Source organism: Lepus europaeus, chromosome 5 (genome assembly GCF_033115175.1).
Source record: "Lepus europaeus isolate LE1 chromosome 5, mLepTim1.pri, whole genome shotgun sequence".
In the NCBI taxonomy this organism is placed as follows: domain Eukaryota; kingdom Metazoa; phylum Chordata; class Mammalia; order Lagomorpha; family Leporidae; genus Lepus; species Lepus europaeus.
Window position 1 is genome coordinate 42906998 of NC_084831.1, and position 27208 is coordinate 42934205.

At 39.8% G+C, this 27208-nt stretch overlaps 1 protein-coding gene across 2 annotated transcripts in view; it reads right to left on the reverse strand.

Moving 5' to 3' along the window:
• Nucleotides 1–27208, reverse strand: part of EPS15 (epidermal growth factor receptor pathway substrate 15) — a 172563-nt gene that overhangs the window by 115460 nt on the left and 29895 nt on the right. For both annotated transcript variants that reach the window (XM_062191306.1, XM_062191305.1), the window contains exons 2-5: nucleotides 9142–9183; nucleotides 5104–5193; nucleotides 4242–4289; nucleotides 605–700 (exon numbers count right to left, since the gene is read on the reverse strand). In XM_062191306.1, coding sequence (XP_062047290.1) covers nucleotides 605–700; nucleotides 4242–4289; nucleotides 5104–5193; nucleotides 9142–9183 — 276 coding nt within the window. The remainder of the gene's footprint in view (nucleotides 1–604; nucleotides 701–4241; nucleotides 4290–5103; nucleotides 5194–9141; nucleotides 9184–27208) is intronic.

Here is a 27208-nt window from a genome sequence, read left to right on the forward strand (position 1 = left end):
CCCAACCCTGGATAATGCAGCCACCTAGGGAGTGAACAAGCGGATGGAAAAATCTCTCTGTCTCTCTTTGTGTGTCTCTCCCTTTCTATAACTCTGACTTTCAAATAAATAAATAAATCTTTTTTAAAAAATTACAAAGGCAAAAATTGAGGGGGACAGTAATTCCACTTTAGGAAATTTACACATATAAATACACTCCTGAACACACAAAATGACACGTATACAAGGTTATTAATCACTGTAGTATTTTTTGTGTTAAAATATTAGAAACAAGATAAGTAAAGAAATACCGTGCAGCTATAAAAAACAGAGGGCTTTTATGTAATGATAAAGGTGTTTAAAACATTTTTTAAATGGTATAGATAACATGTAGAGGATAATTAATGTAAATCAGGAAATAAGCATTTACATTTCTTTATATGTACGTATAACAATATTAGAAGGATACCCAAGAAATTAAAAGCAGTAGTAGGCACTGAGAAAGAAAACCAGATAGCTATGTGATAAAAGTTAAAGGAAGAATTTTTTTTAAATGGTAATTTTTCAAATTATGTGGTGTCATTTTTAAAATTCAAATACAATTTAAATATAAAGCCTTTCTTACAAATCTTGGAGGAGGAACAGCCAGGTTCAAGCTACTCAGTGAAACCTCCAATCCATTCTGGGCACAGGCCACAAGACGCAAAGCAACGAAGAATTCCTGAGAAATAAAAGCACAAATGTTATAAACATTTCTCTATCTATCATCTATCCATCCATTCATCTGCCTGCCTACTTACCTATATACACTTGTAATATGAAAATATAAAACATTTTAAAATTACTCCATGGTTTTTATTTAGCAACAAATATTAATAGTAGATTTGCTTCAAAACTGCTTGTTTTAAAATTGAGAAAAGACCTACATACAAAGATGCCCCTAGTATTATGAATAGCAAATAATAGTATAAGACAGGAAAATACTTAAATTGTAATACATATCAATAGTGGAAAGTATACAGAATTAACATATCTATTTTAAAGACTATTTAATGATGTTAAGAAATGTTTTTATCATTTAAATGAGAAAAAATTCTTTTAAAAAAAGCTCAGAAGGAAACAGTAGCTAAATGTTACTAAAGGTCATCTAAGGATTGTGAAATCGTAAATTTTAAAACTGGATCAATAATTCAAATAACTCAATCATTATTATTTCAGAATAGCTACAGAAAATAACTGAGTAGTATCTAACACAATTATCTAATTGTTTGAATTCAAAATATTTATAAGCCTCCCCCAAAGGTTTTTGGATTTTTGACACCTGAAATCTCCATCAAAAACTTTAATAAATAATTGCAAAGAAACTGAAGCAAGTGGTTTTCAGCTATTTTGAGTCATGTCTGGGAATAGACATGATGACAAAAGCCTGAAAAACATTGTAATGTTTCCCATTTTTCAATATCCTTCTACGGTTGCTAATGCAATCAACCCTCACTACTGAAAACTCCCTAATTATCACTTATACTCTTCTTACTCAAGCTATTTGCTTTATAATTCTTTGCCTTTACTCATACATTTCTTGAAGAAATGTTATTTCAAATTCTCCTTTCCTGCTGGATTTAAATGCATCTATGACCAGGCCAACAGAAATTATGTCATTGCAACTGATGTAGTTTGGTACATATACTTGATTATTTACTGTGTATGTTTGCCGTATTTTTTTTAATACTTTGTATAACCTTAAAACTTTTTAGAAAACACTCTTTATAAGCAAGCAAGATTGCAAGGTGAAAATAAAACCTATTTACCTAATTTAACAAAATCATATCCCTTCTTCTCATCCGCTCCACAAGCTTCTACACAATCTGACTTCAGCTCTCACGATCAGCTGAAGAAACCACTGCCTATGTCACAAATAACCTAACTACCTGCCTCCTGCTCATCCTCTTGGCAGCCTGGGAAAGTTGATCCTCCCTGAAGCTCTCCCAGATGAACATAGATTCATAAAGCTCCCTTACTTCTCGCCCAACCTTTCAAGTCTCTTTTATTAAAGAGTCCATACCACCAGTGCCGCAGCTCACTTGGCTAATCCTCCGCCTGTGGCGCTGGCACCCTGGGTTCTAGTCCTGGTTGGGGTACCAGAGTCTGTCTCAGTTGCTCCTCTTCCAATCCAGCTCTCTGCTGTGGCCCGGGAGTGCAGTGGAGGATGGCCCAAGTGCTTGGGCCCTGCACCCGCATGGGAGACCAGAAGGAGGCACCTGGCTCCTGGCTTCGGATCGGCGTAGCGCACCGGCCATAGTGGCCATTTGGGGAGTGAATCAACAGAGGGAAGACCTTTCTCTCTGTCTCTCTCTCACTAACTCTGCCTGTCCAAAAAAAAAAGAGTCCACACCTCCTCTAATCTCTAAATGCTAGTATTCTAAATATTCCAACATACAGACTTTCATTTCTCACAACGTGAAATTCAATTACTCCTAATCAGTATGAATGGGCTCTGAAGTGAAATAATTCTGCACCAAATTCTAATCCTACTAACTTAAAATTGTGAAGCCATGGCCAAGTTAAATAAAATTCTTCCATGAAAGAAGGACTGATCTCTATCTTACAATGATTTGTGAGCAACAAAATAAAAAGTATACCATGGGAGGAAAGGGCCTAAGATTATTTTGGCACTTAAAAACTCAATTAAGTAGTGGTTTCTTTTCTTTCTTTCAAATGTTAATTCAAAAATCTATGACTCCAATGCAAACTCAAAATTTAACTGTAGACTCACAAATCCAGCCACATGCATGTAACAAAGACAACTCAAATTCAACAAAGTCCAGGAATAACAGTGAAGAATGTATTATACTGTGAACACCAAAGTGAGAGACTGTATCTGTTATAGTTACCTGTTTCTAAAACCTGGTTCAGAATAGGTGTTCAACAGTATTTGTTGGGGCCAGCACTGTGGGACAGTAGGTGATGCTGCCATCTGTAGTGCCAGCATCCCATACGGGCACTGGTTTTTTGAGTCCCAGCTGATCCATTTCTGATCCAGCTCCCTGCTAATGCACCTGGGAAAGCAGCAGAGGATGGCCCAAATGCTTGGGCCCCTGGCACCCACGTGAGAGACCTGGAGGAAGATCCTGACTCCTGGCTTCGGCCTGGCCCAGTCGCAGCTATTGTGGCCAATTGCAGCCACTCAACTAGTGGCTTTAAGATTCTCTCTCTCTGATTCTGACTTAAAAATAAATAAAATCTTTAGGGGGATGGCACTGTGGCATAGCGGATAAAGCCGCCATCTGCAGTGTTGGCATCCCATATGGGCACCAGTTCAAGTCTCCACTGCTCCACTTCTAATCCAGCTTTCTGCTAATGTGCCTGGGAAAGCAGCAGAAGATGGCCCAAGTGCTTGTGTCCCTGCACCCGTGAGGGATACACAGAAGAAGCTTCTGGCTCCTGGCTTCAGATTAGCCCAGCTCTGGCCATTGTGGCCATTTGGGAGTGAACCAGTAGATAGAAGACCTGTCTTTCTGCCTTTCTGCAATTCTTTCAAATAAATAAATATTTTTTTAAAATCTTTAAAAAAATACTTGTTGACAGAGTACACCACATCTGAGCACCCATATGAATTTAGAGTTCCTGTGTCTCCAATGCACCTAATCACTTCCACCCAGTGACCCCAATGGGGACTACAATCCAGCCAGAAATCTTAATTCAGAGCCTAGACATTCTGACTCTCTCGTCTAATTTTTCCCATTCCTTTTATAACTTTGAAATCCATCCCCAACAAGCAAAATGTCAAAGTATACCGACAGTGTTAAACACCATTGGTCATAATCATTTCCACATATTTCTGGTTTAGCATTTACTTCTGGCGTGTACAACATCTTTTAGTTTGTATGTGAGAGGTGAGACCTAGACCAGAACACTCAAGTTTGATTAGACAGGAGTTTCCTTTCAAAGTACTGGGGAATATCACCTTCACATTAACTAATAAAATCCATTTTCACTTACAAGTCTGTGTACCTAAGGGCAAAAGTTCTCTAAAAGAAAAACCTTAGGAGAACAATGTCACCAAACTAACATTAAACCTTAGGAAGTTTTTCTTTAATGTCTAGTGATTGGAAAGATTTTCATTATTATGACCCTTATAAAATCTTATAAAAATCTTAATTTTGGTAAAAAAAAATAATTTTTAGCTTAAAAATATAAAAATATGCTATGTGTTTTTAATTTCAAATCACTCAAAAAATTTCATATGAATCTCTGAATCTTACTTGTTTGTTCAGGATACCTTTGCCATCTGTGTCAGCTAAATCCCAGATCTGAAATTTAGGAGAAAAAAGTATCAATTTACATTTAATCAAAATCCATCTCAAAGTGAAATAAAATCCCTACAATTCATAAATTCATGCTCTCTGATCCATGAATGACAGAATTGAGAGTGGAAAATTTAGTGCAACTCTTCACAAAGAGTAAAAGCCCAACAAGGTAGAATGACTTGGCTCAACACTATTCAAGGCATCAGGTAAAGAAATGAAATTCAGGTTTTAATTTTAGTCAAATGCTTTTCACTAATCCAGGTTCTAACTCTGAGTTCAATGCTCTTTTTTCTAGAATATATTACCTTGATTTTAGATGTTTATTAATATTCTTTTCTATGGGAAAACTGAAACAGTTAATGTTTGTGAAAAAAAAACAGATAGTACTGTTCTTCAGGATTTTGAATATCACTATCACATCTAAGGACTGGAGGGGACTTTCCAACTCTCCATGCTCTGTTCAAAGCCTCCCATTCCCCTCTCTGTTCACCACATATTAAACAGAGACAGTTACAATAAAGGAAGTAGGGACAGAGCTACACTGAGTGGGTGGCAAGGTTCCCAGACATCACCATGTATCTCCACAATATCCAAATGGCCTATTACTTCCTCATTTTATCCTCCTAAAAAGTAATTTCTTTTTAAAAACCTGAAAAATACCCGATTTTTTCAGAGAGTAAACCACCACATCACAAATTCTCTGTATTCCCTTACTAAACCTACTTGCATAATTCAATTTTAACTTTCAAGTTTCCTGATGGTCTCTTTCTGAATTTGCATCCAGTTCATCTATAGTACTACATTGAACAAATACCACCTTGCCAAGTATCAAGTCTGGAAGACCTGATTTTTTCAGGAAAACAGCAGCATCAGAAGCCAACACTCTTCCAGTATTGCTGGTATCAACCTGAAAAGACAAGAGATAAGTTGACCGAAACCAGAACAGAAAAATTACTGTGAATTCCTAGCCTTCCATCCCTGTCATCTGAGAATTGGCTTTTTCAAAACAAGAATCCTTTGACTAACAAGGACCAAGGAATATACAAACAGCAACATGAGCAGACTATCATCTAGACAGCACTGGCAATTTTTTTTTTTATCATGCCTACTACACAAGTGAGAAAACTGAAGCTCAGAGGAAGTGAAAGTAAATCAGTGGAATAGTATATTAGCACATATTTTCCGACTCCAAATATTCTATACTTGTCATTTAAGCTCCAACAAACTGAAATGCCAACAAGATGAAAAGGGCAGTATTTCCTGGATAGGTCTTTTGACAAACAGGAATAGTTGTATGTTATCTTCCTCTTTATATCATCAACTTCTGCTTTTATAGCTACTCGTAGGAAGTACAGCACTTAAAAAAAAAAAAATCAAAGCACTATCAGCTCTGAAACCATCAGTGATTCCACAGTAAACTTTTAAAAAAATTTAAAATATTTAAGTTCCTAAAACACAAATAAAGAAGACAACATTTTTAACTGATGGGGATTTTCCTTTTAAGATAAAACAAGGTCATCAAGAACAGAAAAAAAGCTAAAAAAAACAAACAAATTTTTATAAAGATTTCCTGAAATTCCATTTGTAAAAATTAAAAGTAAATTTCAAAAAGTCATGGGAAACTAGGTTATTTGTGAAATAGCAATTTTTCCAGTCTAAAGATTAAGCTTACTATAAACACACATAAAGCATTCCAGACAATTCAATCCCAGCAAGAATCAAGAGAAATATTTTCTTTCAAGTGATAGAATATGGGATAAATCAGGTACTCAGCAAAAAATAACTGCCTAATCCTTAAAATTTGGGGCAATGGCCGGTGCACCGGGTTCTAGTCCCAGTCGGGGCGCTGGATCTGTCCTGGTTGCTCCTCTTCCAGTCCAGCTTTCTGCTGTGGCCCGGGAGTGTGGTGGAGGATGGCCTGGGTCCTTGGGTCCTTGGGCCCTGCACCCGCACGGCGCGGGGCGGGGGGGGGGGGGGGGGGCTGCCTCCTGGCTTCGGAAGGCACAGCAAGCCGGCCTTGGTGGCCACTTGGGGGGTGAACCAACAGAAAAGGGAGGACCTTTCTCTCTGTCTCTCTAACTCTGCCTGTCAAAAAAAAAAAAAAAAAAAATTGGGGGCAAAAAGGAAGTGTACAAGGGATTAGGAAACCTACAGCTAGAATTCTCCAGAACTCCCTCTCTGTTTACTCCCTGACCAGGGCAGAAAAATATGGCTCCTCAGCATAACCTAAATAGACAGGCACTGAAGGGTAACAGTCATCATCAAACTACTAAAATATTATGTACTGTATCCCAATAAAGAATGTTACCATCTTCTACTCTTTTGGTTACCATAATAAATTAAGCACAATCATTTACTCTGTCATCTATCATTTCTGTTGTACTCTGATGCATGTCTACAAGGCTCTGCCCTAAGTTACAGGGTAGAATTCATGTCTCAGAGCCTCTTGAAAAGGACTATCCCACAGCCTCTGAATTATTATCACTTCAAAAAATACACTTTTGGGTAAAGACTCTGAGTTGACATCACTGAAACAATTTTCATACGGTACTGGCAGACTGAGTCAGGATTTCAAGGACTCTTTTTAAGACCAGAAGCAGAGGTACTTCATAGAAGCAGACTCCTGACTCAAGATCCAGCCAAACAGGAATTAATTATACAGGACTGAATGAGCCGTTGAGGAAAATTTAATTAAAATGTAATTATGGTTATTTACTTGGAATACAGTTGATCATTAATTTTAATGGTTAGAGGGGTTTTTTTTTTTTCCTATTTTTCCTCTTCTTCTTCTTCTTCTTCTTCTTCTTCTTTTTTTTTTTTTTTCTATTTACAACATACTCCCAACAAAACTGGTCTTCTATTTGGTTTATATGGTCCCAGACTCAGACTCACAGGTAGTGAAGCAACATCACTTACCACCAAGCTAAGAATCTTAGTAAATGTGAGAAACCTCAAGATGAGAAAAGTCATTCAAATTTACATGTAATACAAGTTTAGATATGGCTTGGGTATATAACCCAAGGGTTCAAAGGTTCACATGCTGGAAGTTTGGTTCTCAGTGTAGCAGTGTTGAAGTGGTAGAACTTTTAAGAGGTGCACCTATGGAAAGTCAATAGGTCATGGGGGCATGGCCATTGAAGTAATTAATGATAGCTTCTCAGAGTGAGGTTTTATGAGAGCAAGCTGTTCTAACAAGAACGGGCCCTCCTGCTCTCTAGTTTCCTATTTTGCCATGTGATCTCTTTTGTTCCAGCCATCAAGGTGCCATCCAATATAAGGCTCTACAAAAGGCCAAAGTTATGGAGCAACCCAATCTTGAACTTTATTTCTAAAAAAATGAAAGTACAATGAATTTCTCTGGCCTTACAAACTGGTAATTGCATGTGGCTCTAGAATTCTAAGTCAAAACCAAGGAGGTCCATAATGGTTAACTACACTTTGCTGCAACTACATAGACAGGCAAGTCAATGAGACCAGCAGCTTTTTCAGTGCTCATGATCACAAGCACAAAAGACTCAGGAAAAATGATCCAATATTTGGAAACAGACAAATGAGACTGTCTATACCTTCAGATGACCTGATCTATGGTATGCAAACTAGGTTGACTTTCTACTAACAAGACCATTTTAATACTCTGTAGGGCTAGAGGTTAAATTAGAGAAAAATGATAGTGATGTAAGTGATTCCTGTCCATATCAATGCAAATGAATTATCTGGTGCAGAATAAAAATCTTTATAAATCACAATAATTCTGCCAGTAATTAATGAATTGAATAAAGCCTTTGACATGTGTTCATTTTACTTTTGAACAAGAGTCATGGTTTTTGTGACTGGCGTTTACTAGCTTTACTAGGTAAAGCCACTGGCTAAGACACCAGCATCCCATATGGGTGCCAATTTGAATCTCAGCACTCCACTTTTTTTTCTTTTTTAAGACTTATTTATTTCTTTGAAATGCAAAGTTGGAGAGAGAGAGGAAGAGATATAAAGAGAGACCTTCTACCCATTGGTTCACTCCCCAAATGGCTGCAACAGCCGGAGCTAGGCCAATTGGAAGCAGGGAGCCAGGAGCCTCTTTCAGGTCTCCCATGTGGATGCAGGGGCCCAAGGACTTGGGCCAACCTCTACTGCTTTCCAAGATGCATTAGCAGGGAGCTGGAATGGAAGTGAAGGAGCCAGTTCTCAAACTGGTACCCATATGGGATGGCGGCAATGCAAACAGCAACTTAACCCCCTACGCCACAGCGCTGGCCCCTGCTTCACTTCTGATCCAGCTCCCTGCTAATGTGCCTGGGAAAGTAGCAGAGGATGGCCCAATTCCTTGGACCCCTGCACCTATGTGGGAGACCTGAAAGAAGCTCACAGCTCCGGGTTTCAGTCTGGCCCAACCCTGGCCATTGTGGCCATTTGGAGAGTGAACAAGTAGATAGAAGATCTCTGTCTCTCTCCCAATCCCCGACCCTGTAACTCTGCCTTTCAAGTGAATAAAACAAATCTTTAAAAAAAAGGTCATTGTTTTCACTTTGTGAAAATTTTACATTAGTAAGTATTAACAACAGCATAAAAGTAGTTGATACTTGGCTTATAAATTAAATATTGATACCTGAATGACTATATCTAACATTATATGGATTTTTTAATATAGTTATTTAAGGTAAATGAATGTTTGGAGTTAATTTACTTCATTTACCTAGAAGCTTTTCAAAAGCATTTTTAAGTACTCAAAGCAGGAACTGAGGCACAAGAAGTTGAAAACAAGACATGACAAATACATCCAGCTAGCAGATAATCTACATGCACACAATCAATAGTTGACAGTACATTTTATATTCAACCAAGGAAAACAAAAACTTACCTGTCTATAGTATTTTTCATATACAGGATTCCCACTTGATAACTAAAATAAATAAATGAACAGAAATCACATACTACTTAGTAACTTCTATTTACATATTTGACATACACAACAGATACTTGAGAAACTAATATGAACAGGATAAAATAGTCTGATAATAAGAAGTTTGGTTTTGTTTCTTCTTCGGTGTGAGGGTGAGAAGCAGAATGAATAAATACATCATGTGAGTTACTAAGAATCAGGTAGATAAAAAATAAGAATCTTAAAATTATTTTTAAGATCAAAACTCTTTTCCCCCTGTAAAATTTCATCTAGAAACACAACATACAACAAATTAGGAGTGAAATACTCTACCTAAAGTCAACTGAAAAGTTCTACAACTCAACTACTATTCAACTGCCCAAGGTACGGTACCTATGAATATAGTTCCCAAACCACCTCAATAAAATGACTATACAGATGTAAAAAAAGATGATTGCTGTCATCAGATATGAATTGTTTGTAGGTAGGCAGGAGCATTCAAGTCACACCATAATTCAACAGGTTTCTTGGTCAGCTGATGAACATAGTATGTCATCTGAAAAGCTTAGAGACATCATTGTCTGAAGATTCAAGTTTGCCTGTATATGAATGTATAAGAATATTCTAGCACCAGGAAGGTTCCAGGCAGGTAACATCAGAACAGAACAGTAATGGAGAAGATAGGGAGAGTGATTCTTCAGAGAGATAACCACACCCGAAAAGACAAGCAATTAACAGAAATCTCAGCTGTGTCTGAAAAGAGCCAGGAGTATTGAATGGGAGGTTAAGTTTATGAAGATTTATAAAAAAAAGCATATGAATGGCCTCATCTACCAAGGTAAAAGTAACAACAATGAGGATGGAAAGGGGATAGATTGATGAATTATTAATTTAGTATTAGTTCTCAGTACTGATTATTTGTAAGTGAAGAGAGGAAGGAGAAGTAGGATACAGGGAGCTGCTTAGGAAATAATTCTAATTGTCCAGTAGAAGATCTGAATATTGGCTATGGCAGAAAGGAAGGGCATGGTTTGAAGAAATGATTATAAGATAGATTTGGCAAGACTTACTAAATGGGAGATAGGGAAAAGGAGCAGTTACCATCACACATTTGGATTCATGACTGCAACATGCCTGCATGTGCATGTATCCTATTGTTCCTGTTTCTCTGGAGAAATTCACCCAGTCTTAGAGAAGCTACTTATCTCTGCTTTTAAATGGCAGTGTCAGAACTCAAACTCAGGTCTGTCCCACTCAAGCCCCATGCTCCCTCCCAAATGCCCTGGTTTCCCCAGGACAGTCTTGATTTACAATCTGTTCATCTCCATACAGTTTACTATGTGCCTTAGATTTCTCACTTTTAAAAATGAATTACTACTAATTCTTACATTTTAAATGTTATAACAGGGGCCAGTGTTGTGGCATGGTGGGTTAAGCTGACATGATGCAGCATCTCATATCAGAGCAACAGTTGGAGCTGTGAATGCTCCTCTGCTAATGCTCCTGGGAAAGCAGTAGATAATGGCCAAAATGCTTGGGTCCCTGTCACCCATGTGCGAGACCAGGATGGCTGTGGTGGCCATAGGAGAGTAAACTAGAAGATGAAAATCTCTTTCTGTCCCTCCTTGACATTCTGCCTTTCAATAAAATAAATAAATCTTTAAATATATACTAAAATATGTATTAAAATTTAGTCTAAATATTAAAAAAAAGTATTTAAATTTACATATATGTTAAGCCAGGATGGATTTAGTATACCTCTACTATATACACCTAGCTTCTAGACCAGGTACCAGTTTATTGTGCTTTAACCACTTGAATAAGTGATAAAACCTAAGAACTAGTAATAATTCTATAATTTTTCTTATCTTGATTCTTTTTTTTAAAATAAATCTTTTTTTTTTTTTAATTTGACAGGTAGAGTTACAGAAAGTGAGAGAGAGAGAAACAGAGAGAAAGGTCTTTCTTCCGTTGGTTCACCTCCTCAAATGGCCGCTACGGCCGGCGCTACGCCCATCTGAAGCTAAGAGCCAGGTGCTTCTTCCTGATCTCCCACGCAGGTGCAGGGGCCCAAGCACCTGGGCCATCCTCCAATGCCCTCCCGGGCCACAGCAGAGAGCTGGACTGGAAGAGGAGCAACCGGAACTAGAACCGGCGCCCATATGGGATGCCGGTGCCACAGGCAGAGGATTAACCAAGTGAGCCACGGCGCTGGCCCCTTGCTTCTTTACATATGAAACATAGTTAACATCTTCCTTTTTTTTTTTTTTAATTAATTTATTTATTTGAAAACAGAGTTATAGAGAGAGAGAGAGAAGGAGACACAGAAATCTTTCATCTGCTGGTTTACTCCCCAAATGGTCACAATGGCCAGGGCTGGGCCAGGCTGAAGCCAGGAGCCAGGAGCTTCATCCTGGTCTCCCATGTGGGTGCAGGGGCCCAAGGACTTGAGCCATCCTCCACTGCTTTCCCAGATGCACTAGCAGGGAGCTGGATCAGAGTGGAGCTGCAGGGACTCGAATCATTGCCCACATGGGATGTGGGCTCCAAAAGCCATGGCTTATCCGGCTATACCACAGTGCTGGCCCCAACATCTTCCTTTTTAGTTCAATCTGCAAAAGATTCATTGAAAAGTATCCTCAAACACAAAAAAGTATTGGCAGATAACTCTTTGTGGTCTTGTGAGATGTGAGAAGTATTTGACTCTAGTACTCCTAGCTGGTGATTTAGTGAGCCAGTTGGTAAACTGCTATGTACAGACCTGTAAGACACACCTGACCACTAATCAGCTATGTTAGTGGGAAAGCACTGGTTAGGTGCAAATGATGTATATGCAAGAAGTCAAAAATCTGAAAACTCTTGGGTAGTTTTGTCATTTATTACATTATAATGTACAACTGCTTACTTATTTTGTTGTTTGGCAATCATTTTTCATTATCCAATAAAACTTTTCAGGACAAAATGAACTAAAAAGAAGAAACTGTATACCTAATATAAAACTAAGCAGTAAATTTTCATTTCTCCAAAGGATAGGCAGGTAATTTGCATAAAGCCTTTAAGGCTATTTTCTATGTGTCACTGGTGCTCTAGTGATACCACTATTACTAAGTTAGCTACAACTGTCAACATTTTCAAATGTTTTCATATATTTGGAAAAGTATCAATGACACATTCCCAGAGGCAGATTTGGCAAAAAAAAAAAAAAAAAAAAAAAAAAAAAACTGATAAAAATATGGTCACTTTAAAAAATATTATTCTGTCTGTTTTTAACATTCAATTAGAGTTGCTGTAATTTTTTAATTTTGCTATAATATACAACAAAATGTTTTAGAAAATTTTATTTTTTCAAACAGAATCTGAATGGAAATATTTATCTACCAATGCAGTAGAAACCATTTTACTGATCAAAAAGAGAAACATCTCAAAATCATATAGAAATATTTATAGTACCCCTTTTATTCTCAAAAACATGTCTGAATGAAAATTATACAGACATCTACTTACAAAAGTGCAAGTACTCTGTTAGAAAAAGGAAATAATGTTCCCTCAATAATGAAGAGAATTTGTTGCATTTAGTACCTAGAAAAAAAGCTCATACATAGTAAGAAATCCCAACTATTACTTATTAATCACATTACAGATCCATTGGTTACGACATAAACACATGGTTTAAGAAGGCACTAGTTCACTACAGTGTTCTAAAGTACACTGTGTACCGACTACTAGACTTATGTGACACAGCTAAGTGAGAATGGAAAAAGCCATCCAAACTGCCAGGTCATCCATCAGGCATGACCCGAGTGTTTACTGAGGTGTGCTTCAGTAAAACTGGCTTTTGCTATTGTCAGAACATAAACATTGTCACATTTTAGATTTAAAAATCAGACACAATGAATATGTGGGGGTAAAAAGGTGCAGCTAAAGTAGCCACAGTGGGATGATAAACAGTTTTTATATTCTCATTCATATTACTCTGCATTCTCTGAAACTTTTACAGTAATATGTAATAATATAATTAGAATGAAGCAATCATACTATTTTATATTTGAAGGAAATATAAATCCAAAAATTTGATCAGTATGCAATATTATATATTAATTTTTAGCAACTAAGTTAATTTCTAAAGGAAAGCTTTTGTTTTTTAATTATGAAATTTATTTTTATTTATTTAAAAGGCAGACAGAGAGAGAGATAACTTTATTGCTCAAATGCCCATAACAGACAGGGGTGAGCCAGACTGAAGCCAGAATCCCAGAACTCCAGCCATTTCTCCCAGTACTTGAGCCATCACCTGCTGCCTCCCAGAGTTTGCATTAGCAAGAAGCTAGATTGCAGGAAACAGAGCCAGGACTCGAACTCAGCCACTCCAATATGATGCAGACTTCCCAAGCGTCATCTTAACTACTGTGCCAAACACCAACCTCCAAAGGTAATGTTTTAAACTACATTTCTCAAAATCAACATCAAAATCTGATCTTTGAAAAATCACTGTAATTTAAAGCAATTACGTATTTATTAGCTGTAAACATCTGCTCTTATTAGTTGTCACAAAAAAATGTTAGAAATCTAAGAATTCCTCTCAAAGAGTCAATTGCTATTTATTACTACACTGTCTAAAAAAATGTAAAGTGCTTGTTAACAGATGTTAGAAAGCCAATACAGCTTTGTAAAATCCAGTTAGGCTTTAGTATCAAATGTAGATTCAAAGCCCATTCTACAACTCCTTAGGTAAATGCTTCCTGACCAATTTATTTTATATCTTAGAAAAGGCTGTCTCTAGGCCAGCGCCATGGCTTAACAGGCTAATCCTCCACCTTGCGGCACCGGTACACCGGGTTCTAGTCCCAGTTGGGGCACCGGATTCTATCCCGGTGGCCCCTCTTCCAGGCCAGCTCTCTGCTATGGCCCGGGAAGGCAGTGGAGGATGGCCCAAGTGCTTGGGCCCTGCACCCGCATGGGAGACCAGGAGAAGCACCTGGCTCCTGGCTTCGGATCAGCACGATGCGCCGGCCGCAGCGGCCATTGGAGAGTGAACCAACGGCAAAAAGGAAGATCTTTCTCTCTCTCTCTCTCTCTCACCATCCACTCTGCCTGTCAAAAAAAAAAAAAAAAAAAAAAAAAAAAAAAAAAAAAGGCTGTCTCTTTATCTGTAAAATTGTTATTATTATTATTTAATAATTATTAAATTATTAAAATACCTATTTTCATGGGTTTTACATCAATTAAAGTAAATGCAACAAAGAGATTGCTAGTTGTCTTCCAATATCCTCTAAAGCTGTAACCAAACACGTGAACACCTGGCTAAAAGCCACATTTCTATTTCTCTTAGAATCTCTGATCAATGAAATATAAATAAAATGATATGCCTAACCCCCACACTGTGCATCTAAAGAGAACAGAAATGACTTCTACTTCCCAATCCTTCCAGTTGGCTAGAATGCACTGACAGAACCTAGATGTTGTTGTAGACTGAGAGACAGAAACATGGCTGAGAATAACAGAGCAACAAGGAAAAAAGGCCTGCATCCCGAATACCATCATAAAGCTGTTGTATCAGCCCTAGACTACTTGCCCCACATGGCCTACTACCTGAAAGAGATAATCAATACTGAAATTAAAGCAATAAAGACAAAAAAATTTAAAACTGCTACTTCCATTAGGAAAAATATCATAACAAATATAAATAGAATGAACTTTATTAAGAAAGTTATTACAAAAGCATAGCATAGTATACCATCTCACGGTATGGCAGGTGGTACTGTAATTCCCCATCATTTATCCCATCTCTAGGAGAGATTAACACTGCACCAGTTGCCATGTGCCTTACAGTTCTTTGTGGGTACTCCAGTGTGGAGGTTGGCCATATGGCTTACTTTGGTCAGTGAGATGTGAGAAAGTTCCAGTTCCAAGCAGACGTTTTAACTACATGTTTCTGTAAGCTCTTACTCTTTTTTCTGCGGCCAAGAGGATATGTCACAAATAGGGACTGCTTATCCTGCCTATATCCAGAATTGAAAAAGAACCACAGATCAGAACCACAGTTAAATGCTACAGAATTTACTGTCATAAACAAATATATAGGCAAACAAACTTTTCTTACTGTAAGCTACTGTTATTTTTTGTTGCTCAAGCAGCATAATCTAGCAAAAGTTAATACATACAAAAAACTCTTATACCAAAGTTCATCAGATAGTAAAAATAAATAAAGGAATCCCAGTTCTTGGGAGAAATTCATAGGCTAAATTAATGTCAAGAGTTATTTCATATGAAATTTTTGGTGACTTTTTTTTCAGAGGATTAAGTGGGAGGAGACTTTGGATTACATGACTTTGATAGTCTTATCATTCTGTAACACACAAAATGAAATGAAACTTTAAATGTTTTAGTCTTATTGTAAATGGTTATGGTATAATGAGTAATGAGGTGAAAATAGTGAGACAACCCCAAAACATAATACCAATCTTCTATCAGCTAGCCACAAAGTCATATGATTAAAAAGATTTATCAGCGAATAAATTAATAAAATGAAAAGAGGACTGTGATCCTGTGTTGGAACAGTTCCTCATTTTGATTGTGGTGGTACAAATATGAGTTGACATAAGATAAAACTGTATAGGTCAAGCATCCCTAATACAAAAACCCCAAATTCCTAAAAAATTTGAAACTTTAGTTTCATAAAGATTTTACTTATTTATTTGAGGCAGAGTCACAGAGAAAGAGAAAGCTCTTCCATCCCCTGGTTCACTCCCCAGATGGCCACAACAGCTGGAACTGAGCCGATATGAAGCCAGGAGCTTATTCTGGGTCCCCCACATGGGTCCAGGAACAGAAGCACTTGATCCATCTTCCACTGCTTTCCCAGGCCATTAGCAGAGAGCTGGATTGGAAGAGGAGCAGCCAGAACATGAACTGGCATCCCTATGGGATACCAGCGCCACAGGCAAAGGTTTAGCCTACTACGCCACAGCACCAACCCCAACTTGAAACATTTTAAGTGCCAACATGACACTACAAGTAGAAAATTACATATGTGACTTCATGTGGTGGGTAACAGTCAAATAGTGGGCATACTAAAAATACTGAATTATCCTTCAGGCTATATAAGGTATATATGAAACGTAAGTGAATTCAAGTTTAGACTTAGGTCCCTTCCCCAAGGAATCTTATTGTGTATATGCAAATATTCCAAAATCCTTCTGGTTCTAAGCACTACATGAGTATCCCTTATGCATATGTCTTAGTCTGTTTTCTGCTTCTATAACATACCATAATTTAGGTAATTTATAAAGAAAAGAAATTTATTTCTCACAGTTTTGGAGGGGAAATTCAAGGTGCTGGCACCTAGTGGGACCTTTCGTGCTGCATCATACTATGGCAGATGGTATCACATGAAGAAAGCAGGACTCACTTTATAACAAATCTCTTCAATGAGAACCTACCCACCCCAGTGATAGTGACATTAATCCATTCATAAAGGCAAAACCCTCATGATCTAATTACCTCTTAAGGAGATTACTTCCCAATACTACCAAGGTGGTGATCACATTGCAACACAGGGTGGGCATTTGGCATACTGGTTAAGATACCTGTTAAAGTACCTACATCCCACATCAGAGTACCTGGGTTTGATAACCAGCTGTGGCTCCCAACTTCAATTTCCTACTAATGCAGACCCAGTGAGGTGGCAGTGATGACTCAAGTAACTGGCTTCCTGCCACCTATGTGGGAAACTCGGATTCAGCTCCAAGCTCTTGGCTTTGGCCTCAGTCCAGCTCTGGTTATTGTAGGCACAATGGAGAGTGAACCAGCAGATAAGAACTCTCTGTCTCTCAAAACATACACATACACATACACACACACACATTTCAGAGAATTCAAACACAAAAATGAGTATATAAAACTGATAAAATGTAAATAAAGTCTGTTTTCTGCTTCTATAACATACCATAATTTAAGTAATTTATAAAGAAAAGAAATTTATTTCTCACAGTTTTAGAGGGGAAATTCAAGGTGCTGGCACCTAGTGGGTGTAGTCTGTAGACTGTACCAGTATCAATTTCCCTGGTTTTGTTATTGTATTGCATAATTATACAAGATATTGTAATTAGGGACAAACAGGTGAAGGACTGAACTACTTTTTTGCAATTACCCAGGGAAAGGCAATGTTGAAGTCCACTGTAAAGAAGAGAAGGTGACAATTTAGACAGCAAAAAAAATGTGTAAAATGGCAAACAGATGGACAATACAGGTAAAGAAAGGGAGACGATGAAACAGATTTTTTTCCTTCAAATAAACCACTCAAAATTGTTTTAACTTTGCCTTCAAAAGTTAAAAAATGAGTAATAATGCAGTAAAAGAAAACAATGTTATACTGCAAATAATTTTTAATTTCCCATAAAATAATTTTTGATATATTATCACATAAGCCAACTACTAAGAATGCTGCTTCTAGTACTCTATTTTCTTTCTTTCTTTCTTTTTTTCTTTTAAAGATTTATTTGAAAGTCTGAATTACAGAGAGACAGGAAGAGAGAAAGAGATCTTCCATCTGCTGGTTCACTCCCCAGATGGCCACAACGGCCAGAGCTGGGCCAGGCCAAAACCAGGAGCCAGGACCTTCATTCAGGTCTCCCACATTGGTGGCAGGGGCCCAAATACTGGGGCCATCTTCTGCTGCTTTTCTCAGGCCATTAGCAGGGAGCTAGATCTGAAGTGGAGCAGCTGGGACAAGAACTGGCACCCATTTGAGATGCTGGCATCATAGGCAGTGGCTTTACCCACTATGCCACAAAGCCAGCCCTAAGTACTTCATTTTCAAGAGGGCTCAGAAACCAGAAGGGGGACTAACCCCTACCATCCTTTCAACTCTTCTACTACCACTCCTTTAATGGTGAAACAGTAACTCCATTTAAACAAAGTACTAAGAGTAAACACAACCAGCAGCCTATGCTTTAAAAAAACGTATTTTACTTAAAAGGCAGTTACACACACACACTCACAGAGAAAGAGAGAGAGAGAGACCTTTCATCTGCTGGTTCACTCCCCAAATGGTTACAATAGCTGGAACTGGGCCAAGTCAGAGACAGGAGCCAGGAACTCCAGCTGGGTCTCCCACGTGGGTACAGGGGCCCAAGCACTCAGGCCATCTTCTGCTGCTTTCCCAGGCCATTAGCAGGGAGCTGGATCAGAAGTGGAGCAGTCAAGGCTCAAAACTGGCACCCATAAGGGATGCTGGCATCACAGGTGGTGGCTTAACCTGCTGTGCCATAACACTGGCCTCAGCCTATGCTTTTATACACATGCATTCATACAGTATGAATGGTCTTTAGGGCATAAGACTGATAGGCTTGAGATGTCTAGATTTACATATTTCATAATGCAAAGGCAGGCAGAATGAAAACTAACAGTAAACAGAATGTAAGAATGAAAAATAAAATGGAGCAACAGTAACCAAGTAAATGCAACTGACAGGAACACAGAAATCCGAAGCTGTTTGAAGAGTGAAAAGAAAGCTAGTACAATAGAAACTTTAGAAAGGAAAACAATTCTGAAGCTAGGGTGGAGGAGCACTGGGGTAGAGAAAAACAAGTCACCTAAGCAGTCCTTACCCTTAGAGCTGGTGGGGGTGGGGCCCAAGGAAACACAAAGCCATCTGAGCAGTTCCCACAAGAGCAATATGCAGTATTAACCCTCAGCACGGTTATTCACATCTCATTTAATAACTAGATAAACAGAAGCTGGCCATCGGCATCCCATTTGAGCGCTTGTGATGCCAGCATCCCATTCGAGTGCTGGTTCAAATCCCCGTTGCTCTACTTCCAATACAGCTCTCTGCTAATATGCCTGGGAAAGCAACAGATGGCCCAAGTGCTTGGGCCCCTGCCACCCATGTGGCAGATCTGGATGGATCTTGGCTTTGGCCTGGCCAAGCCTTGGCTGTTACAGCCATTTGGGGAGTAAACCAGCGATGGAAGATCTCTCTCTGTATCTCCTTTCTAACTCTGCCTTTCAAGTAAATAAAACTTAAAAAAAAATAATTTGAGAAACAAGTACTAGATGTGTTCTAGACAACAGGTTTAGGTATCTGTAGTTACAATAATCAGATAAGTCTCCTGCCTCTAAAAGCACTTAAATTCTAGTAAAAAATGCAACGTTCCATTCTGCAAACATGCTAAAATCTCACATCTACATTCCATAATAACACATTATAAACTGATAGCATACTTAGGTAAAGACCTAGACATATCATAAGTATAGTATTCTGATGTTTTCAAAATCTGGATCAAAAAATGTATTTGTTGGGGCTGGCGCTGTGGCGCAGTGGGTTAACGCCCTGGCCTGAAGCACTGGTATCCCATATGGGCACCGGTTCATGTCTCGGCTGCTCCACTTCCAATCCAGCTCTCTGCTGTGGCCTTGGAAAGCTGTGGAAGATGGCCCAAGTCTTCAGGCCCCTGCACCCGTGTGGGAGACCTGGAAGAGGCTCCTGGCTTCGGATGGGTGCAGCTCCATCGGATGGATGCAGTGAGGCCAACTGGGGAGTGAACCATTGGATGGAAGACCCCTCTCTCTCTCTCTCTGCCTCTCCTCTCTCTGTGTAGCTCTGACTTTCAAATAAATAAATAAGTATTTTAAAAAATGTATTTGTTTTGGAGAAAAGCAGGGAACTTCAAGTAGAATAGACAAAAAGTCTTAAAAGACAGTATGGGGTCAGTTTTGTAGCATAGCAGATTAAGCCACAGCCTGCAACAACAGCATCCCATATGAGTGCCAGTTAGCACACCAGCTGCTCCACTTCTGATTCAGCTCCCTGCTAATGCACTGGGGAAGGCAGCAAAGAAGGCTCAGGTGCTTGGGCCCAAGCAAACACATGAAAGACCCAGGTGAATCTCCTGGCTTTGGCCTAGCCCAGCCTTGGCCATTGTGGCCATTTGGGGAGTGAACCAGCACATGGAAGATTTATCTGAATCTGTCTCTCTGTAACTCTGCCTTTCAAATAAATAAATAAATCTTTAAAGAAAAAACAGTATAGGCCGGTGCCATGGCTTAACAGGCTAATCCTCCGCCTTGTGGCGCCAGCACACCGGGTTCTAGTCCCGGTTGGGGCACCGGATTCTATCCCAGTGGCCCCTCTTCCAGGCCAGCTCTCTGCTATGGCCCGGGAAGGCAGTGGAGGATGGCCCAAGTGCTTGGGCCCTGCACCCGCATGGGACACCAGGAGAAGCACCTGGCTCCTGGCTTCGGATCAGCATGATGCGCCGGCCGCAGCGGCCATTGAAGGGTGAACCAACGGCAAAAAAGGAAGACCGTTCTCTCTGTCTCTCTCTCTCACTATCCACTCTGCCTGTTAAAAAAAAAAAAAAAAAAAAAAAAAAAAAAGAAAAGAAAAAACAGTATAGTTGGATACTACTGAAAAACAATGGATGTAAATAGACCATACCAACAACTCAAATCAAAATAGACTCATTTTGTTGAATCCAGTTTAATCTGATCAAAAACCCAGAGAGAGAGTGACACAGAATGAATGTGAGGCCAGTGCCGTGGTGCAGCAGGTTAAAGCCCTGGCCTACTGTGCCAGCATCCCATACAGATACCAGTTCCAGCCCCGGCTACTCCACTTCCAATCCAGCTCCCTGCTAATGTGCCTGGGAAAGCAGCAGAGGATGGCTTAAGTCCTTGGGCCCCTGCACACACGAGAGACCAGGAAGAAGCTCCTGCCTCCTGGCTCTGGATTGGCTTAGCTCTGACCATTGTGGCCATCGGGGAGTGAACTAACTGATGGAAGACCTCTCTCTCTCTCTAACTCTTTCAAATAAATAAAATAAATCTTAAAAAAAATAATGAATGAACATCAAGAGTAGCTTTGGTTTCTCATAAGAAAACAGTGATATATGTGTGTGTGTGTGTGTGTATCATTCTAGCCAGTTCAAAAATAAGCAGATATCACTGGAAGAAGCATGATCTTTTAAGCATGATTAATATATGAATCTATAAAAATTTTCTCACCTCCTTTGTAATGTTCTCAAATGGCTTCTGATTTTAACAATCTGCCTATCTCAAGTTCTAGCAATGCTATTAAAATCATCTTTGCTTGCTTGTGCATTTTGTCCATTTACTGTGGACAAGCTTGTTCAACTTACTGTTTTAAAAAACAAAATAAAGGTCTATTCTTTGGGGGAGCTTACCTTTCAATTAAATTACTCTCTCTTCTTCCTTATTACTGTTATCTTTTTACCTCCTGGTCTCTTTACCTCATTTAGCTAAGGCTTTGGCACCTGTCTTCCTCTTCACTCCAACACTCCATCAAACTGTATAACCTCAATATAAACTTGGACAACCTATTTAACATTTTGGCTTCTTACTTCTTTGACCTCTTTAACTCTAGTAATCTCTTCAAGAACAGAGTTATTTAATGCATCACTGTTGTACACATGTTATGGCCTGTTAACCCCCTTTTTCCCATGCAAAACCTTCCTGGCCCCTCGATCTTCATCCAAAACTGCTCAACTCCTAAATTAAGATTATCATCCTCAGACCTCTATAAGACCTCCTTATCCATGGATGGGTCTTTTATTTTAACTCTGACCCATCAGGCCCTCTTTTCGTTTTACTTTCCTTATCTCCTCATTCCATTCAAAATCTATGATGATGCATCCTCTTGCCAATAACCTAAATTACCAAAATCCTCTTGTCTTTTGATGACAACAAAACAGCAAAATTCCAAGCCTGTATGAACCTAATGATCTACTTTTCTTTGATGGTGCAGTTGAGAAAGTCATTCAGTAAGGCAGACCAATATAACTAAAAATTCGTGATCACTGTACTAGTTTGCCATGCTGCCGTAACAAAGCACCACAAATTGGAAGGCTCAGAAAAACAGAAATTTATTCTCTCACAATCTGGAGACCAGAAGGCATTATGGAAGGATCTGTTCCAGGCCTCTTTCCTACTTCTGGTAATTCCTAGACTTGCACAGCATGAATCCAATCTCTACATGGTATACTTCCTGTATATGTCTGCATTCAATCTCTCCTTTTTATAAGGATACTCATCACTGCAGATCAGTGGCCTACCTGCTCCAGTATAACTTCATCTTAACTAGTTATATCTACAACAATCCTATTTACAGGTAAGCTCACATTCTGAGGTACTGAGGTTAGGACTTCAACATATGAATTTGGGGGGAAGACAATTCTAACCAGAACAATCAGTAACTTCAATTATTTCTGGCAAATCTACTTTTCAAACCATTCTCCATAACATTATATCAGTGTAGAAATGTAATGTTAGTCCAATATGAGAAAAATACCTGTTCTTCTGTGGAAGCTATCAGAAAGAGATTCTCTTTTCCATTGCACTATAAAGTATTCAAGTCTGTAGTTTTTTAATCATCTTAGTGACAGGAGGAGAATCTGCCTGACACTGGAACCAAGATAAAACAAAACTGAGTAGCGGTATCTCTGAGACCCTAACACACCGGAAGCCAACTCTACTCCTGGATCCATCATTTGCATAAGCTAGCATATTCCCTTTTCATTTAAGACCGTTAGAATTGGTGTTTCCTGGGACCGGTGCTGTGGCGCAGCAGATTAACGCCCTGGCCTGAAGCGCCAGCATCCCAAATGGGCTCCGGTTCTAGTCCCAGCTGCTCCTCTTCCACGCCAGCTCTCTGCTGTGGCCTGGGAAAGCAGTAGAAGATGGCCCAAGTCCTTGGGCCCCTGCACCCACATGGGAGACCAGGAAGAAGCTCCTGGCTCCTGGCTTTGGATCAGTACAGCTCCGGCCATCTGGGGAGTGAACCATCGGACAGAAGACCTCTCTCTCTCTGCCTCATCTCCTCTCTCTGTGTAACTCTTTCAAATAAATAAATTTTTTTTTTCTTAAGAATTGGTGTTTCCTATGGCTTGTAAACAAAAGGGTTCTGATCCGATGGATAAAACTGAAAAAATGAGTTTTATATTTAACTTAATCAAATATTATAAACAAAAATCTTTGCTACTTTCATCCTACAGACATAACATTTTAAAAACTATGGCACCAGGGGCTAGCCCTCTGGTATGGAAGGTTAAGTCTTCACCTGCAGTGTCAGCATCCTATAAGGGCACCAGTTCAAGTCCTGGCTGCTCCACTTCCGATCCAGCTCCCTGCTAGTGTACCTGGGAAAGCAGCAGAGGATGGCTCAAGTCATTGGGCCCCTGTACACACATGGGAGACCAGGATAAAGCTCCTTGCTCCTGGCTTTGGCCTGGTCCAGCCCTGGATGTTGCGGCCATTTGGGGAGTGAACCAGTGGATAGAAGATGGATCTCTTGATGTCTTGATCTCCCCCCTCCCCCATATTTCTGTGTTTCATATAAATAAATCTTTTTAAAACCTTTCCACAACTTTTTTAAAATTCCAAATATATCTTAAAATAAGTATTAATGAAGCCATTTGGTACAGTTGTTAAGACACTATTTGGGACACTGGCATCCTACACCACAGTACCTAGGTTTGAGTCCCAGCTCCACTCCTAAGTCTAACTTCCTGCTAATGTGTACCTAGGAGGCAGCAGTGATGGCTCAAGTAGTTTTCCTGCCACCCACATACAACAGCTGTCACAGGCATTTGGGGAGTGAGTCAGTGGATGAAAGATTTCTCAATTTCTCTTTTTCAAAAAAAATTGTTAAAAGATATATTTATTTGAAAGGCAGAGTATCAGAGAGGCAAAGAGAGAGAGAGGAAGGGAGGAAGGGAAGGAGAGAGAATGAATCTTCTATTTGCTGGTTCACTCCCCAGATGGCCACAATGGCCAGAGCTGGGCCAGGCTGAAGCCAGAAGCCAGAAACTTCAACCAGGTTTACTCTGCTCCTATGTGTTAGCAGGGGCCCAAGTACACAGGCCATCTCCTGCTGATTTCTCAGGAGCATTAGCAGGTTGCAGGGTCGAAAGTGGAGCAGCTGGGACTCAAACCAGCACTGATATGGAACACGAGCATCATACGCCATGGTCCAGCCTTCTATACCACAATACCAGCCTCAATAAAATTGTTTAAAATAAAATAAATGGGGCTGGTGCTGTGGCACAGTGGGTAAAACCATCACCTGCAGTGCCAGCATCCCATATGGGCGCCAGTTCAAGTCCCGGCTGTTCCACTTCCAGTCCCGCTTTCTGCTATGGCCTGGGAAAGCAGCAGAAAATGGCCCAAATTTTTGGGCCCCTGCACCCACAGGGAAGACCCAGAAGCTCCTGGCTTTGAATTGGCCCGGCTCTGTCCATTGCTGACATTTGGGGAATGAACCAGCAAATGGAAGACTTCTTCTCTCTCGCTCTCTCTCTGCCTCTTCTCCTCTCTCTGTGTAACTCTGACTTTCAAATAAATAAATCTTTAAAAAAATAAAATAAACAGGCCAGCGCCGCAGCTCACTAGGCTAATCCTCCGCCTTGCGGCGCCGGCACACCGGGTTCTAGTCCCGGTCAGGGCACCAGATTCTGTCCCGGTTGCCCCTCTTCCAGGCCAGCTCTCTGCTGTGGCCAGGGAGTGCAGTGGAGGATGGCCCAAGTGCTTGGGCCCTGCACCCCATGGGAGACCAGGAGAAACACCTGGCTCCTGCCATCGGATTGGCGCAGTGCGCCGGCCGCAGCACGCCAGCCACGGCGGCCATTGGAGGGTGAACCAACGGCAAAAAGGAAGACCTTTCTCTCTGTCTCTCTCTCTCACTGTCCACTCTGCCTGTCAAAAAAAATAAATAAATAAAAAATAAAAAAAATAAATAAACATCATTTCCTAAATAAATTTCTTGAAGTGAACTGAAAAAGCGTACTTTTTTTCATGTTTACTAACTGTTCTATTCCTTATTTCCAAAACAGTAAAGAATTTGTAAAAAGCATTTTTACTAGGGCAGCAATGTGACATCCCAAATGAGGTTGGAGTCCAAGCTGCTTCACTTCAGATCCAGCTCCCTGCAAATGAACTTGGGAAAGTGGCAGAAGACGGTCCAAGTGCTTGGGACCCTGCATCCACATGAAAGACCTAGATGGAGTTCTAGGTTCCTGGCTCCACCCTGGCCCAGCCTGGTCATTGCAGCCATTTGGGGAGTGAACCAGCAGATGGAAGATCTCTCTCCTTCTCTCTCTATAACTGTGTCTTGCAAATAAATAGATAAATCTTTCTTAAAAAAAAAAATAAAATTGGGGCTGGTTATAGCTCAGTGTTTCCTTCGACACAGCAGCTATTTGAAGCTAAGTCAGCACGTCGGTGTTGGTTCGAGTCCCGCGGGCGCTCTCCAGCCTTTAAAAAATAGAATAGAACAGAACAGAATAAAATAAAATAAAATAAATAAAATAGGGGGCTGGCACTGTGGCACAGTGGATTAAACCACTGCCTGCAGCACCAGCATCCCATATGGGTGCTAGTTCAAGCCCTGGCTACTCTACTCCTGATCCAGCTCCCTGCTAACATCCCTGGCAAAGCAGTGGAGGATGGCCCAAGTCCTTGCGCCCTTTCCACCCATGTGGAAGACACTGATGAAGCTCCTGGCTTCTGGCTTTGGCCTGGCCCAGCCCTAGCTGATTGTGCCATCTGGGGAATGAACCAGCAGAAGGATTATAACTCTCTATAACCCCAATTTTCAAATATATAAATAAATATTTTTTTTAAAAAAAAGCATTATCAAGGTAGGTATTTGGCCTGGTGGTTAAGATGCCAGTCAGTTACAACATCTGCATTGGGTTTGAGTTCCATCTGCAGCCTCCAAGTCCCGCTTCTGGCTATTACAGACTTTGAGAGGCAGCAAGTTATGTCTCAACTAGATGGATCCTTGACACCCACGTGGTAGACCTGATTTGTGTTCCCAGCCCCCACCTTCAGCCTGGCCCAGTCCTGGCTTTTATGGACACTTGGAGAATGAACCAGCAAATGGAAGCTCTGTCTCTCTGCCTCTCAAATACCTTATTTTTTAAAACTACCTTTAAACAAACAAACTATATCCAAAGTAAGCAGCACAAGGAACTAATAAATAAATGTAAATAAAAGAATTGTCATCAATGATTTAAACAGTAATGACTTACCAAATTGGGAGAAAGGGCAATCTCTCAGAGTTTACTGCTGACACCTAACTGGGTGGGGTGATTAATAGCCCAGAACAAATAGCTTTGATTAGTAAAAGGTGACCTGGACTAGCTGAAGGCAAATAACGTGCTGCTACATATCCAAATGAAGAATAGCTGATTCAGGGAGAAAAATATAAGCTTTGCACAAATAAAGCAAAAACATTTCTACAACTAACAGAATCCCAGAGACCCAAAAGAATCAGTAATGAAATGTTGCTTTTAAAAAGGCAGCCAAATTGTACATCTCCTCCCTCTCTTATTCCCACTCTTATATTTAACAGGGATCACTTTTCAGTTAAATGTAAACACCTAAGAATAACTGTGTGTCAATTACAGAGTTCAACCAATAGTATTAACTAGAAAAAAAAAATACTAGCCTTGGCAACTCATGACGACAGCCTAGGGTGGTTACTGGCACCATAAAGTAGAATGTCAATTTGTTGGGTCAACAACAAGAGCCACTGTGCACTTGCTCCTCATGTGGGATCTCTGTCCTTAATGTACTGTACATTTGATTTAATGCTATAACTAGTACTCAAACAGTATGTTTCACTTTGTGTTTCTATGTGGGTGCAAACTGTTGAAATCTTTATACTAAATTGATCTTCTGTATATAAAGAGAATTGAAAATGAATCTTGATGTGAATGGAAGGGGAGAGGGAGTGGGAGAGGGGAGGGTTGTGGGTGGGAGGGAAGTTATGGGAGGGGGAAGCCATTGTAATCCATAAGCTGTACACTGGAAATTTATATTCCTTAAATAAAAGTTAAAAAAAAAAAGAAAAAAAATACTAAAAGGGATAAAGTATTAAATTGTACATCAACAATCAGGACAAGGGCTGATCAAGTCACTGTTTCTCATAGTGTCCCTTTCACTTCAACAGGTTTCCTTTTTTGTGCTTGGTTAGTTGTCACCAATCAGGGAGAACATATGATATTTGTCCCTTTGGAACTGGCTT